The sequence below is a fragment of the Egretta garzetta genome, unplaced genomic scaffold (assembly GCF_000687185.1).
Source record: "Egretta garzetta isolate BGI_Z169 unplaced genomic scaffold, ASM68718v1 scaffold91, whole genome shotgun sequence".
Lineage (NCBI taxonomy): Eukaryota > Metazoa > Chordata > Aves > Pelecaniformes > Ardeidae > Egretta > Egretta garzetta.
The window spans coordinates 3898869-3920395 of NW_009258661.1; the positions used below are offsets into that span (position 1 = coordinate 3898869).

Genomic DNA, 21527 nt, shown 5'->3' on the forward strand with positions numbered 1-21527 from the left:
AATGTTTGTTCCAAAATATATAGTATGATCATTGTCAGCAGAAGACTTCTGACCAGTGTATTAGTAGTAGTCTCTGACAGAGATGAGTTACGCTTTTCAGTCTCAGAATTTATACTTGTCATACAGTGACTCTCATATCAGGATCTCTCATATTTATTTAGTCCTAGTATTTTTCCCTGAGATGTAATAAAGCATAACAGTACTGCAAAAATATGTGAGGGTTGTGTTAGGTGCATGATGCTTGGCAGATCTGGAACTGATTTTTAAAGCAGAAGCAAGTGAAAGGGCTTTGCCCTGAGGAAAAAGCAGTGCCTTCCTTTGCGCCTCCTTCACTTAATAATAAATAAAAGCTAGGGGATTGTGAAATCCTTAGTCCTAGAAGGGCAAGTGCCTCAGTGTGTGAGTTACAGTAATAGACTCATTGTAAATATGTACCGTAGGAGGGCATGAATTCTGTCTCTCTCTCACTACTGGACCTTCACATTTAGCTCTGGCAAAGTGGATCTAAACAGTAGGTCACTCTGAGATTAGTTCTGTAGTGTCATTACTTCTCACTAAGACACAAATCATGCAATTTTGAGTAGTTCTGTCTGGTTTAAAGCCTGTAGATAATAGCAAAGATAGAGGTGCAGACAAAAAAGTGAACGGACAGTGATTTCTAAAACGATTGGTCTGTATGTAAAGTGAGTATGTACAGAAGGAAGAGATGGCACACTGGCTTTAGAAGTGCATTCTTTAAAAGGCATTTCTAAAATGTCTAGTTCATAATTTAGAATAGTTCAATATAGCTATTAGTGTAGTCATTCTTAAAATAACACTTATGCAAACTGAACAAGTGGGAAATTTGTATAGAAAATGGTCTAACACGCAGAATAATGCAACTGGTGTATTAGATGTGCAGTGGCAGTATTACGATCAAAGTAATACAATCAAAATACTAATTAGGGGTTTTGATATGCCTGTTACAAATACTATGGTTCCTAAATTTCATTTTCCTTATATTAAAAGCTTTAAAATTAACTAATATTTCTGGCAACAGTATGGCATATTTTTTCATTTTTTTCATTTACAAACAACTTTTAAGACTTAAAATAATTGTTGCTGTTTAAAATAATTGAAGTTAACATCAACAGATTTCATCACGTTTTCTTAAATGAATGATGACAATACTTTTTTAAAATAGAATGCTGCTCTAATCCTTTAAATGTGTACATTGTTTATGAACTCGTACATACTGTCATTGAATTCCTAGTTTATTTGCAGTCATGTATCTTTTATAAAAAAAAGTTTAAACCTTTTGTCACTTTCTGGTTGTGAGAGCTAAACTGTTCTTTATGAGGAGCTATACTTACATTCTTCTGGTCAGCATATTGTTTTATCTGTTAAGAAAATTATTTCAGGCTCAAAAAAAATTCCAGTAATTAAAAATAATTTAATTATTGAAGTGGTCTGTGCCTGAACTGAAGCAATAAACATGAAGAAAGCTTATCACATAAATGAGACAGACTTTTGAAAGGATTTTCCTGAGATGATGAGCACTTTCATTTTCCACTGTGAAGGTGCATGTTGTCTCTTGTGGGTGGTTCTACCTGTCTTTAGAGGTTGACAACTACCTTGTATGTTCAGGGTTGCTTCAATTTCTGTTGACTTCAGGTGAAATAGCAGGTGCTCAGCATGATCAAAAAGGGACGTGGGAGACTTCCAGTATTAGTCCCTTCACTTTCTACTGTTCTGATTCTCCACCTGGAGGTGTCTATTAATTCACATTGACTTTAGCAGCCCTCAAATCACTGAAGCACTTGGTTTGAGTCTTAGAGTAATGATCCTCAAAGAAGAATGCTGAATGTGAAAGAGGATAATTTGTCTCAGAAGTCTCTGCCAAATATCTCTAGATGGAGTGGTTTCTATTGTAGCTGTTCCATATGTTTCTCTTTTTCTATACTAAATGTTAAGTTCCTCTGTAATGGAGTCTAATGTTTTCCAGTGGGCACTCAATAACAAAGAATAATTTAAAAAAGTGTATTAAAGATGATTTCAAGCACTTCTAAAGCATGACAAAGCCTTCATTGTTAAAAATAAGGGCCAACATTAAATAACTAGTTTTACTTGGAATATAAGGAAAGGCAGCCCTGAGTACTTGATACATAAGGAGAATCTTTTCCAAGACAGCATAAATATTAATATTTTTTTTGATCTTAATTCCTTTGTGGTAGCACTGTGATACAGTTGATATACATTCTTTACTCATCAAAAGTATTTCATAATAGTGTTCATATTTTTAAAATATGGTTTGGGTTTTATATTTAATGTCAATATAAATTTCATTATATTTTTCATGTCAAATTCTATATAAAGTTTTTTTGTTTTTTTCAGCATAGTCTGTAAGTGTCTTTGCCGACTGAGAAGCTGAAATTATTTTTTGCCAGTGAAAGCTGGAAAATGTTCAAAAATCAGTATCAGGTAAAACAGAAATAGTTTTATTTTTTACCCTCTTTTCATTTCACCTCTGAGAGAACTCAGTTAAAATGGTTTATTCTGGGGGGCAAAAAGTCCAGATACAGAAATGTTTTGGAATGTTTCATTATTCAGTATTATTATAGAAATGTTATGAAATAGTGGGTAGCTGCTGATGCTGTCAGGTCTAGAATGGACACCAACATGGTATTACCAATGGCTTTTTGTCTGGGATGCCTTCCCATGTGGGCCAGGGAAGGCACACCATCTGCTCCCACCCAGTGATGGAAGCAGGCCCAACCCTTAAGGTATAGTCAGAAAACGGGTGTTGTTCTTTTTCTCTTCGTCCAGCACAGGGTTGTGACAATGCTAGTTGCATCATTCACAAACCTTATTATCCCTTTTACTGTTTCCCGGCCTTCCTTTTCACCACACTTTGCCTTCCTTTCTCTGTACCAGTCCCCTCCTGAGAGAGCCTCTAATTACTTTTTCCCCACTGGTCCCAGTATGCTACATCTGTACCCGAAATTGGTATCTGATGCTGTTACCTAGGCTATCTCAGCTTTATATGGTATTTTGGATACTGTTGCCTAGATGCTGTTGGCTTTGCAGGATTGTGCTCCCCAAAAGAAGCCCCATACTCCCCTCCAATTGCTGTGGAGTTTGACAGTCTCTTGCTTAACTCCCCCTTGGCCACTCATGAGATCCAGGCATCCTCCACAGCACTAAATACCTTTTGTCAGCTTCTTGCATCAGTGTTTGTTCAGTGTTTTCTCCTGTCATGTCCGGTAGTTTTCCGTGTTGTGTTCAGTTAGCTTAACCTCAAATCAGGGCCTGCTCAAGGGCTGCAGTATTAACAAGAAATATTTGTAAATATGGGAGAAAAAGCTACTTGTTTCTTAAGATTTGCTACAAGCACATACAACTTGGCAGTTAAGAATCTTTTTTTAACTTTCCGAGAGCTTGATTCTGTAGTCCCTAAAGATGTCAGATAACTTTCAAATTGATAGTATGCTATATTTTAAAATTTATATTGGATAAAAAAATTAAAGAAATATTTCAGAAGTGGAGTTCACGGAATGCCATCTTGAATCTTCTTAGAACTTAGTAAGTCTAGTCACTGGGGTGCTGGCAAGACTGCTAGACCCTCTTGCTCATTCTGACTTGTGTACAATTGCTTGGGCAGCTGAGCATAAAGAGAATTGGGGAGTGCAGGCAACTAGCAATGAGAAGGGAGCAGCAGAGTTGTAATGATTGATTAGGTCAACCATGCTGTTGAAAAAATGCTTATCAAACTATTGGCTGAGTACATCAGATGTCACAAAAAATGTGACCTCAAATGGGAAAAATACTGAAGCAAAGAATTCCTGAAGCAGAGGTGATAAAGCCTACCTTCCCAAGAGCATAGGGTTAGATTCTTTGATGTCCAATAGGGCACATGCTCTCCATAAGATGTTTTCACCTGGCCAGGAGCATTCATAATCTTTCCAGCCCTTACCTTTTTTTGGTGATACTGGTAGGATCAGATCTGCTATGAAGCCACTTAAGTCAGCCCAGAAAAGATAGTAAATTTTTGAGTTTCCCAGCGTGTTTGGTCAAATCAGGCTGGAATTTGGTAACTAGTAGAAAAGTTGCTGGGAAATGTCTTTGACATACTCACATATGTAGACAGAGCCAAACTTATTCACATATATAGACAGATTGTGTAAGCTTTGTTTCTATAGGAAATCAGACAAAACATGCGCTCTGCAACAGCTTTATTTTCTTAGCAGTATGTTTTAAAACTCACTTCATTTGGTAGAAATAAGCCATATCCAAATATAAACTACTAATCTCTTGCATGGTTTTTGAATTTTTGCAATAACTTTGCGCTTCTTAGAGAATGACATTATAAATTAAAGTATTCTATGGTATTCCTTCAATTTTAAGTTCTATCCTCTAGAAAAGCCAAATATTGACCTATGGATGCTATATTATAGTAGTCTAGAAGCTGTTCTTAGTATTCTGCTGTCTGATTGATCAGTAATATGGACTGTGGTAAAAGCATGATGTGAGGAGGGATTGTTCTTATGTACTCATCTTGACCATTGATGATTCAGTGCTGAACGTTTGGTAGGATGATGTATCCTTAAACCATTTTACCATAGGGTGGCCCATTTGTGGAAATATTCAGTGCTCAAGGCAAGAACCCAGGAGCAAAATGGAAGATTTTTGGCAATCCATCAGCTATATGGAAAGTAAGTTTTTAAAGAGACTTATAAAACCTAGAGTATAAACCAGAAAAATGTGAATGAAGCTTAAAATTGGAAGGTAATGAGGGCTTTGACCTGACAGTCAAGTTGTCACTTGCAGTTCTGTCTTTATGACAGACTAAATGACTACTTAAATTAGTTCTTTGTGCCTGCTTGCTCATAGGTTGGTTGCAGCATAATTTTATAGTTTAAATATTTAGGAAGTAATGTCACTATTCTAATAACTAATGGATTGATTTGGGCCTATTGGATCATGAGTCCTTTTGTCAGCATTATTTGTTCATAAAACATGCAAGTAAAGCACATATTTCTATGGATTATACTATTACCATCATATCTGAATTACTGTCATACTTGCAGTGCCATCTGCGATTCAAAAAAAAGTAGCTTTACCTGTTAGTAGCATGGTTGGTTGTGAGGAGAATTGTGTCAGGATGCTTATGTTTGTTTGTTGTTCCTTTTTGTAGGAATATGATAAAGAAGTAAAAGGCTTTGTTTTTGTACTTGAAGGAAGCAGTCAAATCAACAAAATGCAGCTACCAAAGGAAACTAGACAAACTTGTAAGTATCAAAGAATTAAATGTCTGATGTTGTTCCGATTTATTAATTCAGTCATATTGGAATGTAAAACTTGCATTATTCTCCCTTACTTTGGGCATAATTCAGCATTAGCAAAGTGGTTTTTCATTAACTTTTTAGCATGTCAGTTACAAATAAGTAAAAGGTATAGAAATGCCATATTAAAGTAAGTGCTGTAGGGGCGATCCTTGTTGATGCGTGTTGTCTTAGTGCGGCTAGGTTCACTTCTGTACCTGATCCTGCTACAGACTGATGTCTGGCAAATACCTTCTGACTCCCTTCAGCATTTACCAGTCAGTAATTCTATTGGCATTACAGAATGTAATCAGTGTTTGATGGTTAGTATGGAGTGTTTCCCCAGGTTATCTATTACTTGCACCAGAATAAACCAGAATCAAAGCAGTCTGTGTTTCTCAGGGCATACAGCAATCATCATAATTTATGCCTTAAACTCCACTGCAGGGTATTGTACCTTATAAGGTTTATAATAATGAATCAAGCTGGTTTAGAATTAAGCACTTTTGAGGAAAAATTGAGATGAAGATTTTAGATGATGATGAAACAGGAATTATATAATTACAAATTATAATTATAAAAGCAAATTATATAATATATAATTACAAATTAGTTTTTCCAAACCAACACAAAAAATAAATTCTATAGTCTGGTCGTGCACTAAGGTCTTGAAGATTAATATGACTTTTGTAAAAGAAATTTACTATTATCTTCAGTATAATAAATATTGGTCTAATGCATCTTTCTGAGAAATTAAACTTTGTTTATCACTAATGTTACAATAAACTATTATAGCCTAAAATGAGGATTGAGAATTAGTGTTGTAGATTATCACTGCTAAGAACAACTTGGTTTTAAATTTACTTTAGCTAGTGCTGCAATACTACAGTTAAATTTCCATTCTGTCGTCTTGTTTCTTCTCTTCAGGTGTGTGTACCTCAAGTATTTCATTTATGTCAAGTATATAAGTTGTACTGTAATCTCTGAATACTCTTCCAAAATAAGACACACATACAAATACAATTTGAAATTTTAAAGTGTCATTTGACCCACAAATAAGTTCTGAATTGGCATTCTTTAGAAGAGGAGCTAATGTTGTTGAGTCTTGTTAAGTCCATGAAGAGCAGCCCGTACCCTCCCTGATGGAATAACTAAGAAAACAACATACGGTTCAATTCGGACAGCTTAGTACTGTCTCTTTCCCCTGATAGGGAGCTACCTGAATCCTGAAAGGTTTCTTGTGTTTTTTCCCTCAGTTAAGCTCTCTTGCTATTGTTCAAAAAATCAGAAGCCTCCACTGAGCATTGTTGTCATGATTTGGATTGCATTTTTACCCAAGGGTTTTTTGAAGTTGTTTAATAAGGTGTACATGGTCACAAACATGACTGCAGGTTTCATATGACTATAAGATAATCTTGATAGGAAAGTACTACTTTATTTTCTAATTCCTATGGGGTATTTGGTGTCTACATGCTCTTGGAACACAATGTAGAATTGTAAACAAAAAAAGTTCCCTTTATTTTCATGAGAATTCCACTGAAACCACAGATGGGACTTTTAAAACAACACTTTTATTGCAGTTTGAATTGGTTTTCTTCAGGTGTTTCTCGTGTTCATATGTTGTGTGAGCCTTGGGAAATAGTGTTGCAGGAGTATAGCTGTTTGGTACAAAATTGAAATGCTTGATGGTGAAATGTGCATCTGCATGCACATAGCACATGTATTTAATTTTTTCTTGTTTCTAGTGGGACTGATCCAGCGATTTCTGACACTTCAGATTTTTGTGCCATTGGGACGAGACTTCTCCACTGAGTTACTGTAAGATGCATAAAATTTCCTTGAATACTTAATGGCTGCAATCAGGCATTCACTTGACGTTAATTGTGGTGGCAGATTCTGCATTAAAGTGTCATGACTTATCAAGTCAATAAGAAGGAATTAAGCTAATGAGATCATTGTTTCTTGGACGTTTTAAATACTGACATTCCTTTGAAGACAGAACAAACTCTAGAAATTGTGAATGAAGATGGTGAAAAATCTGAAGAAACAAGACATGAATTTATCAAACATATGAAAATACTGGTTCGTGAGGGTCTCCTCATAAGGTTTATAAATAATTATTCTAGGGCCCTTTGGTCCAGGGCAAAAAGAAATATGTATTCCAATAATTGGGGGAGAAAAAAACCAACCAAACAAATAGTAAAAAGCAAGAACAACAAATGGAGTGCTCAGTTGGTATAATTATGTCCCTACTGTAAGGAAAGAGAGGTACAACTGAAACAGGTGTTTTTCATTAGTTTGACATGGAATGATTTAATAAAGTTTTAAACTTGGGCAGTTGTCAGTCTTTGGACAACACTTCCTACCTAGTGGCACCAGCTGTTTATAACTGGCACAACCCACTCAGCTTTGTAGTCAGTAGAACACCTAAGATTTGGATTAACAAAAGACATTATGCCATTAGAAACCCTGCAAGAAAAGATGCATCAAATGATATGCAATTAAACTGAGTAAAGTGAACGCAGAATGTTTTCTTTCTTTCTGTAACTTGGCATTCATCTGTACCCACAGGTGTCAGCTAAGTAAGTAAGGGGAAAGGTTTAAGTCGGGTTTCTTGTAGGTTTAAGTCAAAGAGGATAAAAGAAATGCTGAGAAAATACCATTCCAGCTATACTGTAGTAGAGAAACAGTGTTCATTATAATGTGAATAATCTATTTAATGAAATTAGGATGGTGTGCTATTTTATATTGCTGGGTAATTCTGTGAACTTCCATGCTTTCATGTAAGTAGACTCATCTTGGAATAGTTTTATTTTAACAAAGGATATGCTAGTGTGAACTGAGTCAAATTTATTAAAATTCTTCAGTGGCTTTATAACAATACATGCAGGTATTTTAGTCTCTGTGGTTTGTGAGTTAGTGGGCATTTATAACCTACATCATGTTGGTAATATACATTAATCATTAATATGATTTTAGAATCTGAACACTGAGACTATCTTCAAAGGATAAAATAACTTACTTAGTACAAGTCTTTACCGGAGAATATTTTTGCTTCTCCATGGAGCATGGAAATTTGGGAGAAAACACTGGGCTCAAAGTACTTGTTTTAAAGACAGCTTTGACTGTATGTGTCAAGATCTTAGTGTAGAAAATACTAACATTTTACTAATTTAAAGTGAGAAACTGCTGGCAGGAAAGCTGCAGGTTTTTAAGCAACTGCCCTTTCTCTTTAATTTTTCTTCCTACCACAGCCTTTATATGTTTTCTGTTATGCTTTCCTTTCGAGGTAGTTTTTTTTCTTACCTTATTTTGAATTTTGTTTTGCTTAGATATTAAGGTATCTCTAACATAAGCGTAGCTTTAAAGCTACCTTTTTTTTTCCCTGCAACACAAAGAGCTTCTTTATGTGTCAAATCACACTGACTTTTCTGTTCTTTGAATTTCCTGAGTATAGTTCTGGTTACGCTTTCTGCTCCTACAGTTTTAATTGCTGCATTACTTGTAAAAGTTTATAACAAAAGGGACAAAAAAACCCCAGGATATGTCATGCAGTAAACAGAAACCAAGTACATAGATTAGCTTCTCATAGATGTTCTGTAGACAGATAGCAGAGACTTTGACATGTACAGGAATTCAGTTTTTCTACAGTGTCATATTGAGTTAGGTTCTTTTGGGTACTTGCCACCCATCTATACCTCTTAACAAGAACCTCATCTCCACTTTTCTTTACTCATTTTTTCATCACTTGCTTTTTTTTGATAACTGAGAGTGCTCTCATTTTCTACTACCTTTCCCACTTTTCTTTGCCATTTCTCTTTCCAGTTCATATCTAGACCTCGTTTTCTTCATCTTTTTTACTACTTCCTATTCCCACCATTACTATGTCCCTCTTCTAACAATATATTTACTTCCATAATATGCTTATGTACTTCTATACATTTAAATACATGTATTTTATGTATATATAGTTTATGTAAACATACACTTTATATTACTGTATAAATTTGTATTACTAAACAAACACTATATAGTCACTATATAAATTTACTATATTTAAATATAGTATAACTGTTGGTTTTTCACTTCTTTCTTTCATCAACTTTCCTGATTCTAAATTAGTATTATCAGAGAGCCTGACACAAGTCCTAATTCTCTCTCCTTTTATTATGTGCAGTGATTTCAGTGCCTATGTGCATGAAGTATTCTCGCTTAATACATTTCCATATACTTTTTACAAAATAATAGATGTTTAATTCAGTTACATAAGTTGATCAATGCATTCAAAGTGGACCTACTTAAGGGTGTATATACCCAAAAAGTACAATCTGATTTGTTTCCCACTTAGTGTAACTGGATGCAGAAGTTAATAAAAGTTATTTAAAAATAAATTTAGTACTAAGTTTTGTATTAGAAATCAATTAATTTATTGCTGTACCTATAAACTCTTTCAAGACTTGCAAAACAGCCAGTGTATTTTATCCTAGCAGACTCATGATAAATAATAATAAGTAAATAATGAAGATAAGTCCTTCTTGCTTCAGGTGACTGTCATTCAGTTCACTTCAGACATTTTGAAAGGCATCTCTTGCTTGTTTGTGGACAGAATATTGATTGTGCTGGTGCTTCCTGGAGTTTAATGTTTGAAGATGGTTTCTTACATAATCTGACTGCCTACTAGTGAGTCTTTAAGTAGCTTCAAGTAAAGATTGATAGTATACCAAGCCATCAAATTTACTTTATGTAAAAAACACTTTGGCAAGTTTTGCATTAGCTGCACATGATATTTTATGGTACATTTCTTTCTCTCCCATTCTGCATGGAGATGGAAATATGAATTTAGTTTGGGCCTCATCCTCTCTTTTTCATTCTATTCAGTGATTGATCTGATCAGCAAACAAGAATTTCAAGGCCATCCATCGCTGCTGGCATCAGCTGAGCTAAGCCCTCTAACTAGCTGCTATCAACCAGTCATGTGGGATTCCTGTCATAAATACTGAATATGCAAACAAGTGTTTAAATTAGCTGTTTTGCCTTTTCTTTGGAAGAAATTTAAGTAGAATTTAGGTACTTTGTTAGGTGGTATGATTAGATGAGTATCACCACATTAATAATAATATATTGATCTGCCTAAAAAAATGTGTAAGATTGATTGTGGATGAAAAGTTTGAAGCATAATAAAATTGCAACTAAGGTAGATACCATGTAATTTATGCACCCTTTTTGAAGCAACTAATAGCAAAGCTGTTAGTAATGCTGAATATAGTCCTATGTTGTGAATGTAGTAGCCAGTTGTTAAATCTTCAGTATTACGGATTTTGCTACCTTTCTGAAAAAGCAAAAATAATTCAATGTTTGAAAAAAATATTTGTGTGTAAAAGAAAAGCATCTAGTTTGTGTTGGCATTTTTGGTTTAATTTGCAATATATGGACATGTACAGGTGCTTGGCGTGTTGTCAAACACATGAACATTCATCCTTCTTAAATACTGCAATGCCAGTCATTATTATACTTTATTTCTGATAGGTTTATTTTTGATCTTGGGTATCACATGAAATTAGTACATAATGTTATAGTAAGATTTACAGAAAATGAGTAGAGCTGTTGATGTGAGAGAATAGACCTTCAAATTCTACAACAGCCTCCAAAAAAAGAGGTAGAATGGTCTGAGGTATGAACAAGGATCAGAAGCTCTATTTCTGCTTATGTAATGAAATATTACATGGTCTTATTAGTCCCTGTAAGTTGCTTGGCCTTTTTTCCCCCTGTTCTCTCATACAAGTTATGGGGGTAATATTTATCAATTTATTTTGGAAGTCTATTATATGGAGTTAACTAACTCATTGTATGATACTTTTATATATATGAAGTGATAAAAATAGGAATTATAGTAGATTTAAAAATCTGCCAGTTGATCAAGTACACTTTCATTGATATGCAGGCTAGTGTGTGCTGATAGTACAGATTTAATATTTGATGTATTATCCTATCACTGAATAGAGGCCAGTTTAAGAAGATAGTGTTTTTGATGAAAGAGGAGATTACCAGTTTTGCATTTGGGCATCCAGACAGGACAGAAGGTATTAGCGTGAACACATTTTGTTGTTACTATGTAAGGCGATCCAGCAAGATTAGTGGCAGAACTGGGTGTGGTACTTACTGATCCATTGCTGCAGCTGTTAAGTCACGCTGTCTATCTCAATGATGGCCAACTTCATGGTGCTTCAAACTGCTTGTTTAAATCTTTGGATGGTAAACAGCTGTAAATCACGTGGCATACTTTGTGAAGTTAGGGAGGCTTGAGATCTCATATAAGATCCCGTCATGTCTGTGACGTGAAAACTTTCACAGCAAAAATACACACAGTCAGTGATAGTTGCTTCTCAGAGTCCTGCTTTTGTAGCCCGGAACTTTGTGCCCGATATTAACGTGCTGTGGGATTCTGCTTTGTTGCCATTTCCTAGAACTATTCATTACCTTATGGACTATATTGCTAGCATGAATGTGCTGAGGATCACAGCATGGTTGCTAATTTACTTTAATGCTAACTATGTCACTTTATTCATAATGTTTCAACCCTTTTAAGGCTCAGCTGGCAAAGTGCTTATCAACAGGTTTGTTCAGTTAGTATCCCACTGCTCACAGTCAGATTAGCTCTGCTTGCCACTAGCCTTCACCAGCTTCAGAAGGCATCAGAACTTGTATTCTGAGAGGAGCACACAACATTCTAGTAGTATTTATATTAATAAAGAATTATTTTTCTGGTAAAGAGACTAACCTTATGATATGTATTGTAGTCAGTTATCATTTTCAGAGCTGTACTGCTTTATAACCTTATTTATGTTTCAGTTAAAAATCGTTATCACAGGAAGTGAGGGTGAAAGGCTGGTGCTTGCTCTTGAAAAACATGTGGTAGTAAGGTTTTAACTTTTAACAGATCATTTCTTATTTTAAAATTATGTAGTGTGCACTATAAATACTCTGACTTTTTCAGTAAGTTATTTGTCAGGCCTTGTGGCAGAGAACTCACTTGATGTTATTTTAGTAGGTTAACATCTTTCCTTGCACTTGATAGCCATTTCATCTGAAACGTGGACAGAGAACACTTTTAATTTAGTATATCCAATTATGAATAGGGAGAGCAATTAGATGATCACATCTGCACAAATAGTTCAGTAGATATCCAAATGTTTTCTGTTTCATTGTCACTTTGCAGGATTTTGTCATCTATTTCTAATCCTGTTACTTGAGAAGAAATGGTATTAGGAGTGATTACAAGCACAATCCAAAACTCTTAAGATCTTTTTTTCTTTCTGTCACAGAGAGGTTATCTGTTTGTATTCTTTGCAAATCTATAATCAATTGAGTTTTATCTTTAATTTTCTGGCCTATTGTAGGGTAGAAATAAAATATTATTATATTTAAGATCCAAGGAAAAACTTTTTAAAACCCAAATTTAATATTACTCTATACTTGTTACAGAAGTGAGCTTTGGTAGAAATAGTTTGGATAAAGAACTGTGTTATGATGGATAAAGAACTGTGTTATGATGGAAGGAAAGACCTCATCCAGATCCTAGTAAAATATCCTGAGTGGAGATCAATTCCCATCACAGTACTGCTTCATTCTGGGTGACAACTTGGAAGAAGGTAGCAGTGAAATTTGACAGTGGTACCAAAGAATAAAAACTGTTCAGGTGGTAAGTAGATGTACAAAATTTATCCTACTTTGGCAAGAAAGATAAACTCACCTGAAGGCTTTTGGTACTTATTCCTCTTCAGGACCATTTGAATAAATTCTGGGTATTTTTTGTTTTAATCAAATTAGTTATTTGGCTTCATACCTGGTGTGATTTTCATTAATCAGTGGAATTATCCTCGCAGTTGCTTTTGCCCACTATTTGAAGTTTCATGAAGATAGTAAGATTTCCCCCCCCCCTCCATTTTTCTCACAATCATGCTGAAAGGAAAAATATAAGGAAGTAGTGCAACCATTTAGAGAATCAGATCATAGCTGAGGTTGGGAATGACCTCCAGAGATGGTCTATTCCAACCCATCTGTTCAAAGCAGACTCAGCTAGATCAGCTTGCCTTGGACTCTGTCCCATTGGGGTTTGAATCTCTGCAAGTATGGATACTGCACGGTCTCTCTGGGCAACCTGTTCTAGTGTTTAGTCACCCTCACAGTAAAAACTTTTTTCATATGTTCAAACAAAATCTCTTGTATTTCAATTTGTGCACATTGCCTCTTATCTGTTCTTTAGATACTGCTGAGGAGAGTCTGGGTCAGTCGTCTTTACTCCTTCCTGCTGGGTATTTATACACATTAGAGAGATCCCCCTCTTGAACCTTCTAAAGGCTAAATAATCCCAGGTCCCTCAACCTCTGCTCCTAGCTCAGATGCTCTAGTTTCATAATAATCTTCGTTATCCTGTGCTAGACTCACAGCAGTATGCCCATGTCTCAGTTGTATCACGGAGCTTAGCACTGGACCCAGCACTCTGGCTGTGGTCTTACCAGAGCTGCTGGCAGTGCTCTTCAAGAGCATCCTGGGTGGCATTAGGGCCACCTTTGTAGCAAAAGTGCTTTGTTGGCTCATGGTCAACTTGTCCACCAGGACCCTCAGGTCATTTTGTACAAAGCTGCTTTCCAGACAGTCAGCCTTCAGACTGTACTGGTGCATGGGATTATTCCTCCCCATGTGCAGGATTTACAGTCTGTAATTTAAAGTTATGACTTTGTATTTTAAATCTAGTTTGATTTTGGTTTTTTTACTTCTTGAAATTCATCAGAATTAAGGCAGATGCTTGCTTTTTGTTCACTTGTATTTTTTTGGTAGGGAGAAGAATTTCAGAAAGCTTGGGAATAATCAAACACAGTGGGTAGGTGTTAGCTTTGAAAATTTGGCCTTTTTCTAACTCTCTTTAGAATGACATCTCAGAATTAGCATGGCCTGAAACTACAGTTGTAGCTTATTTTCACTCTGAGGAAGTGATGTTTCTGATCATACATAGAAGTTTAGTGGATTTATAACACAGAGATGCTCTTAATTTATTGAATAAATGGGAACTCCGTGGAGTTTCAAATTCTGGAACATACCTGGTAAGATTTAAGAAGTTTCTGTCAAAGTTTAGCTACTCATATAGAGGAATCTGCAGGGGGAAAGGGCTGAAAATGTCCACATTCCTGAAGGAGTTGTACTTGTTGATGAAAAACTTTATTGCAAGGCTTGTGAACAGTGCAGTAGAATATAGATTGTTGTACTGTATTTTCTATTTTCAAACAATTGTTTCTGTAAATATAAGTTTATGACTTTGACTTCAAAATTTTAATAACAGAACATGCTAGATCATACATGCATAGCTAATTTATTCATAGGCACCATAATAGCTTGAATTTATGTGAATGACATGCCATCATAATTGTCATCATTTTAGCTTTGGCAGAGAGATGATAAATTATTCATGTTGATCTAAAGACCCAGCATGTTCTCAGATATAGAACAATAAAAATATGAATCTTGGTTAGTCTTGCGAAACTTAGAGCAATTTAAAATTAGAAGCAGGACATAGATGCTAATTCTATCATGTACTTCTGACAGTATTTGAAGTTTTTAGAGACTGAAGGTGAACTTCAGTGAAAGATTTAGCTGGAGAGATTTTTTTAAATTCTGATGTTTAGTAGCATGAGGCTTGCTCCTTGAATTTTCTGTGAAGCAGGAGTGAAATACAGAAACATTCTTAAAAGTATCAGGGTATGTTAAATTCCATAACTTAAAAAGGCGATTAACTCATTTGAAAGTAAACATTTTTTATTAAATCTTCTGGTCATTATTTTCACTAGAGTACCAACACAGCATGGGTTGGTAATTTAGGAAACGGATCCCAAAAAAGATAACCCATGAACAGTGTGTCCTGCTTCCAGATATAAAAATGATTCATGCAATTATTATAGAATTGATAACAAAATGCATGGTCCTAGTCTAAAATTGTGTCCCTAGTTAACTTAACCACTCGGTCTGAAAGAAGATGGGTGTTTTCTTTCCCCCTAGTCAGGATAAATCCGTTACCCTTATTCTTCAGGTTTTTCTAATTTATCACATTTGATGACTTTCATCAGCTGTAGAAGTGTTCAAAGTTGTCTTTTATCAATAATTTTATTGCTCATTCAATTAATCAGTATAAAACATCAGGCATGGGAAAGACTTTCCACTGTTGATCTTCTGTTCTAGAGCTTGCATACATCCGTATTTACTTTCTGCTTATTGAAAGAATCTTTTTCCTTGGCCCCAGAACTTCTTCAGAAGTATGTACTTACTCTTTTTCCTCCGTGATTATCAAGATCTCTACTACCTAAAAGTTGTTGGTCACTGAGTGCCCCTTAACAGTTTATCCTTCTCCAGTACATCTTTAGACCATCTGGACTTCCATGAAAGTGTTCTTTTCTCTGCCCTTCTTGAGTCCATAGGTGTGAGTACCATTTGAGGGGTAGTACTGGATCTTTCTTTTCCAGCAGTGTTTCTTTCAGTATTTGAATGTGTACCCTCTCTGTGCACAGTGTGAATCAGTTACATTTTGGAAAGGTATCAGTCAAGGAAACTGGTGACTTTTTTTAGTGTTTGAACAGATACGGATACGTACCAAATCTTTAGTTGAGAAACTGAATATGTGATGCACCAAGAACTTTCTCAGACATTGAGGCTCTCTTTTTTTTCCTTCAGTGGCTATAGACTCTGTTTAATGTACCTTTTGCAGAAGGCCCTTTAGTTGGATTTTTTTTCTTTGGTATTTTGTAGCTGTAAACAAGGATATTCACAAGAGGGTAATTTCTTGTTTCTTCAGTTATTGAAGGAGAGGAGTTGGAATAAGTTTCTCATATTTTTGTAAGGAAAAAAAACCTGTTTAAAATCTGTAGGTTCAAAATTTGTCAATGGACACATTTACCAAGGACAGAAAGAAAGAAATTATGATTGTGGGGCTGAACAAGCATCCTGAAACACTGAGGAAATTGCTCACACCTGGAGATCGAGGGGGCTAAAGAGTTGAATGTTGTCATCTTTGGTTATTTTGATGACAATCTTATAGCACCTTGTGAGAATGTAGGCTAAAAATAAAACCCATCACATCCTGCTGGAAAACAGTTACCAGCTTTTTCACTGTAAAGATAAACTAGAAGTCTGATTTTAGATAAAACTATGACATTCTTCTGACTTTAGTGGTGAGTAAACTGACATCTGAGAAGAAGGAATACCTAGTCACAGATTATGATAATCCAAGTAGCATACTTAGTTTCAATTTAGAAAGTAGATGGTTTGAGTCAGATTCTGGGCCAGGTAACTTACAGTGGTCCTGAATTCAGGTTCTTGACTCAGCTATGAAGAAAGAACATTTTCAAAATAAATTTACAATTAATATTTGTCCATGGTGTGACTTGAACCTTGTGACTGCTCTTAAGACATCCTAAATCTGGCTGAGGTATGATTGTCCTAATTAATGCTTTAAACCAGTATTTTCCAGTGTGAAGAGGTCCAAGAAGGCTGGGTATTTTTCAAGGAAGAAGTCTTAAAGGCACAGGAGCAGGCTGTCCCCATGTGCCGTAAGACAAATCAGCAGGGAAGATGACCAGCCTGGCTGGACAGAGGTCTACTACTGCAACTCAGGAAAAAAAGGAGAGCTTACCAGCTCTGGAAGAAGGGGCAGGCAACCCAAGAAGAGTACAGGGATCTTGTCAGGTCATGCAGAGAGGAAATTAGAAAGGCAAAAGCCCAGCTGGAACTTAACCTGGCCACTGCTGTAAGGGATAACAAGAAAAGTTTTTATAAATATGTTAACAGCAAAAAGAGAGCCAGGGAGAACCTCCATCCTCTAGTGGATGCAAGGGGGAACATTGCCACTAAAGACGAGGAAACGGCTGAGATACTCAATGCCTTCTTTGCCTCGGTCTTTAATGGCCCGACGAGTTATCCCCAGGGTACCCAGCCTCTCGGGCTGGAAGATGGGGATGGTGAGTGGAATAAACCCCCCATAATCCAGGAGGAAGCAGTCTTAAAAGCTTCAGTAGCGATACTTTGCCTATATACATCGCCAGCCATAGGTGGTATCCATAAACCTGTGGAAACATCCACTGGATCCAGCACCTCAGCTGATACCAGGCCCAGGTGAAGCCTAAGCGCACAGTTTACTTTTCTTCTTCCTCATTAACCTAAAGTACTAGGATAAGAAATGTGCTACCTCCCAAAATGGATTTCTCCAAATACAGCTAAAAGAATTACATTCAACTGGCAGAAACGAAAGAGAAAACTCGTTTTATGTAAGACTTTCCTGCTGTAAAGAAAATTTCATTTTTTGGCTCAGGGAAGACATTTTAATTACATGGGAAAAAAAAAATATATATGAAGTTGTTACTAAGCGATAGCTGGGGAGGCAGGGTTTTGGATTCAAATTTGCGTGACTTTGGGATTTTGTCTGGGTACATGTTTAGTGTTTCTGTGTGTCAGAACTGGCAAGTCATGCCGAACATAACATTTGTCTCCTCTCTGCGCTGTAATTCAACCCTGCTCTGAAATTTCACAGGAGGGTGACACCAAGCTAACAAGAACGTCTGGTACCTGCTCACAGGGACTCCCCTTCCCAAACTGCCCAACCCTTGGGGCAAAGATGTAATTAAGTTCTGAATTATTGTAGGAAACAGAGCGATCATGCTCCCCAGGTAAAGGAATGAACCATGGACGAAGAGTGGCCACAGCCTGGAGATACAGGCAAAAAAGGGGGGAAGTTATAGGAGCTCCTGGGGTCGATGCAGGGTGGCAGGACCGGGAAAACTGATGTTTATGGGGGGTGACAGGCAGAGGTGGAGCCTCCAGCATGGAGGGCTCTAAATTCGGCAACCTCTGAGCATCCAGCTGGCCTGTGGGAGCCGTGCAACCTGACCCCAAGTTAAACCTTGACTTCCTTCTCCAGACCATGTTCTGGACCACTGATCTAAGTGACAAATACAAGTGGATCTAACCAGCAACCTTGGCGTTACTCTCCAGTTCTTCGCAGGCCCTCACACCACCTCCATTTCACAGTGGCACTTACAACACCCCCCTAAAGAAGTCCTCAGGAGCTGGGCTCTGTGGATGAGGGCTTCCGCATTTTGCTGTTTCAAAGGCAAACTGACCTCAGCAGTGGAGCAGGGGGCATCACCAGATCAGACTGCAACATCAGACATTAGGAAAAATTTCTTCACCGAAAGGGTTGTCAGGCTCTGGAATGGGCTGCCCAGGGAGGTAGTAGAGTCCTCATCCCTGGAGGTATTTAAAAGAAGGATAGGTGAGGTGCTTAGGGACATGGTTTAGTGGTGGGATGGCAGGGTTAGGTTAAAGGTTGGACTCAATGATCTTAAAGGTCTTTTCCAACCAAAGTGATTCTATGATTCTATGAATCCTTCGGGTGATATGATAAATTCTTCCAGGTAGTATTCAGCAACAGTTTGCATCTGCAGACCAGGAGCCAAGGCAGGAGGAGTCAGTGTGGGAAGGCAGAACAAGCATGAAGTCAGAGGACTGCTGAATAGCTGATTAAGAATGGTAGGGGAAACGGAGATCATTTCAGCAAGGAGGGGAGAGTAAAGGAGCCTCTTCTCTTTCCATGCATCAGCCTCCTTTTGGCTGATCACTTTGGGCCTGCTAATGGACAGGTTATCCAGCATTACTAGTTATTTAAAGACCAGAAAAACAGAATGATGATCAAATATACATTTCTGAGTTGTTTCAGAAATAGCATATTGCTTTCCCTTCAGACCAGAGCATACTCCTCAGTCTGCCAAGCTCAAATTAGATACAATTTGTACACTGAAGTCAACAGCTGTCACAAAAAGGAATATTTGCTTCATCAGGCTGTTGTATCCTCCAAGGCTGATTTGTGTTGCAGTTATAGTGCCTGCAAATGAATGGCTAGTGTAATTGCTTTCTGTAAGTGCAGTTACGGGCAGTCTTAACTTAGTATAGCACAATACCTTTAGCTTAGTAGGCTGATGGAACTTAGGATGGACACAATGTTTCCCTTTTTTCCACTAGCCACTTCAGTCCAAGCTCAAGAACATTATCTTTCTGTGTTGCAATATTTCTGCAAAAGTTTCAGAATGCCCTGAAAGCGGTTATTTTAACAAGTATCACTTTGTCTTTGTTTAAATGTGTATTGGATCTGTTGGAACTAATGGGGAGATGCTTTGTTTTGTTAAGTTTTAACTTGCAAGGTAGTGAGTCTATTTTAACCTATCACACAATATGCTATTAAATTAATAGAGTAAATCCTATCATGGTGTTAGATGATGTCCTGGTGATATTAAAGAATAAATTACTGTCTTCTAGGACTTCAGAGAGAAGAAAAGTACTAATTATGTATATTTTGTTTGGATCAACTTAAGTAACATGGAATAAACTGAAACTTGTTTGTTTGATTGGTAGGGTTTGTTAGTCAGGATTTTCATATGCCAAATAAAGTAAAGGCATGATCCAGTGTTAGGAAGAAAACTTAGTTTTGTCTCTTTAAAGGGCAGACTTCTTAGCAATTCTAAGTAATTAGGATAAATGGTTTAAATGGGAGAAATATGGCTGTACTTAAGAGAACTGTTACATATAGCAGGTGCGAACATAACCTTTTCTTTGTCTTTGTAAACATGAAAGGACAGACTTGTTTTTCTTTCCACAAATTTATCTATTCTAGAGAGGCAAAGTGGAAAGAATAAAAGCCAATAAACTAAAGAAAAGAGCCAACAGAATTAGTTGCAGGCATAAATAACTGCATTATAAGGGTAATTTGTTTAGATTCTTGAAAAGAAGTAGGCACTAAACTTTCCACATATTAATACTCATTAGAGTATTTTGTACTGAACAAATTGGAAACTATTTTCTAGAATTATGGTTTTCTAAACTATTTGGCACAGTTCGCCATGCTTCAGAAGAATATGCCTTAAAATAGAATTTACTAAATACTTGAAAAGAAGAGAAAGATGAGCTCATATCAAAACCAAGGATGTTAAAATATTGATAGAAGTTTCTAGGATAATGTTATGAATATTAATGATCACTTCCAGAACAGTTTTTGAAACACGAAGTTCTAGGAGTAATGAAACTTTCACACAAATTATTCTTGATTAGTGAAAATACCAGGTCATTCTTTCAGTTGAAGAATTGATTGCAAATATGTTGATAGCTTGGAGGGAGAGCTCAGGAATCAGCAGTTCTCTGTAATCACTCATATTTTGAAAGTTTGTTTCTAATTTATCAAACAGATTTGATGATTCTCTTTTTGTACCTGCCACCTGTATTGCTGCCTTTTGATGGATACTGTGTAAGGGGACTTCGGTGTGTTTTTTCCTTAATTCTGGTTCTTTACAACTTGTTCCCGAAGTATAGGTGACATGTCAGTCTTCCTGATCTCTCATTTTTGTAGAGACTTGATTGATTTCCACACACCCCCCCACCACCACCACCACCACCATAACTTAGTCTCGTTTTATGTGGGCAGAATACAGTGCTCTGGATTTCAGATATCAGGCAGCCAGTTGAGTAATGTACTATCTCCTACAAGACCAATTTACAAGTAGTGCATAAAACAAAGCAAAATATATGTGAAGTACAGACTGCTCCTGAATAAGGAAACTTAAGAATCTTTAAGCATGGTAAATCAGCTGGCCATCGCTATTCCTCTGGTTTTGTGTCTTTAAAATGGAGATGATGATGATACTATCTAACGTTAGTTTCTGAAGCACATACTTTTTATAGAGAAAATGGCACTACGGATGCTAAGTACCAACATACTAATAGTTAAGCTTTACTAGAGGATTCTATCTGGGTTTTGACCAGGATACAAAGAGATTTCCATTAATAATAAATTGTATGGGAGTTGCTCTTTGCTTAGCAACATCAGTGAAATACCTACTTTCATGTTTGGTAAACTTCCAGTTTAAATCATTTATAAGGAGAAAAACACTTTCATTTTAAGAACAAGTGAGGCTGATAAATGAACTATCCCTTCAACAGTCCAGCATCATTTTTTCCAAGTTCATTTTAAGCCTTGAATTGAACATTAACAAATGGTTATAAATTATTATACATACAGAAGCAAAGTGAATAGGTAATCTGAGAAGATGAGTTTATCTGTACTCTTGGGTGGTTGCTACCATTTACTTGTAATCTCACTATAGTTACCATTGTGAGGAGAATAGTCAATCAAAGTCGAAG

At 36.5% G+C, this 21527-nt stretch overlaps 1 protein-coding gene across 1 annotated transcript in view; it reads left to right on the top strand.

Annotated features, from left to right (window-relative positions):
- The first annotated feature begins 2439 nt into the window (after positions 1-2439).
- The window catches only part of CFAP20DC (CFAP20 domain containing), a 78885-nt gene continuing 59797 nt past the window's right edge, over positions 2440-21527 (top strand). Inside the window, exons 1-4 of the mRNA XM_009648330.1 lie at positions 2440-2460; positions 4602-4691; positions 5174-5267; positions 7046-7118. Of these exons, the coding sequence (XP_009646625.1) occupies positions 2440-2460; positions 4602-4691; positions 5174-5267; positions 7046-7118 (278 nt within the window). The remainder of the gene's footprint in view (positions 2461-4601; positions 4692-5173; positions 5268-7045; positions 7119-21527) is intronic.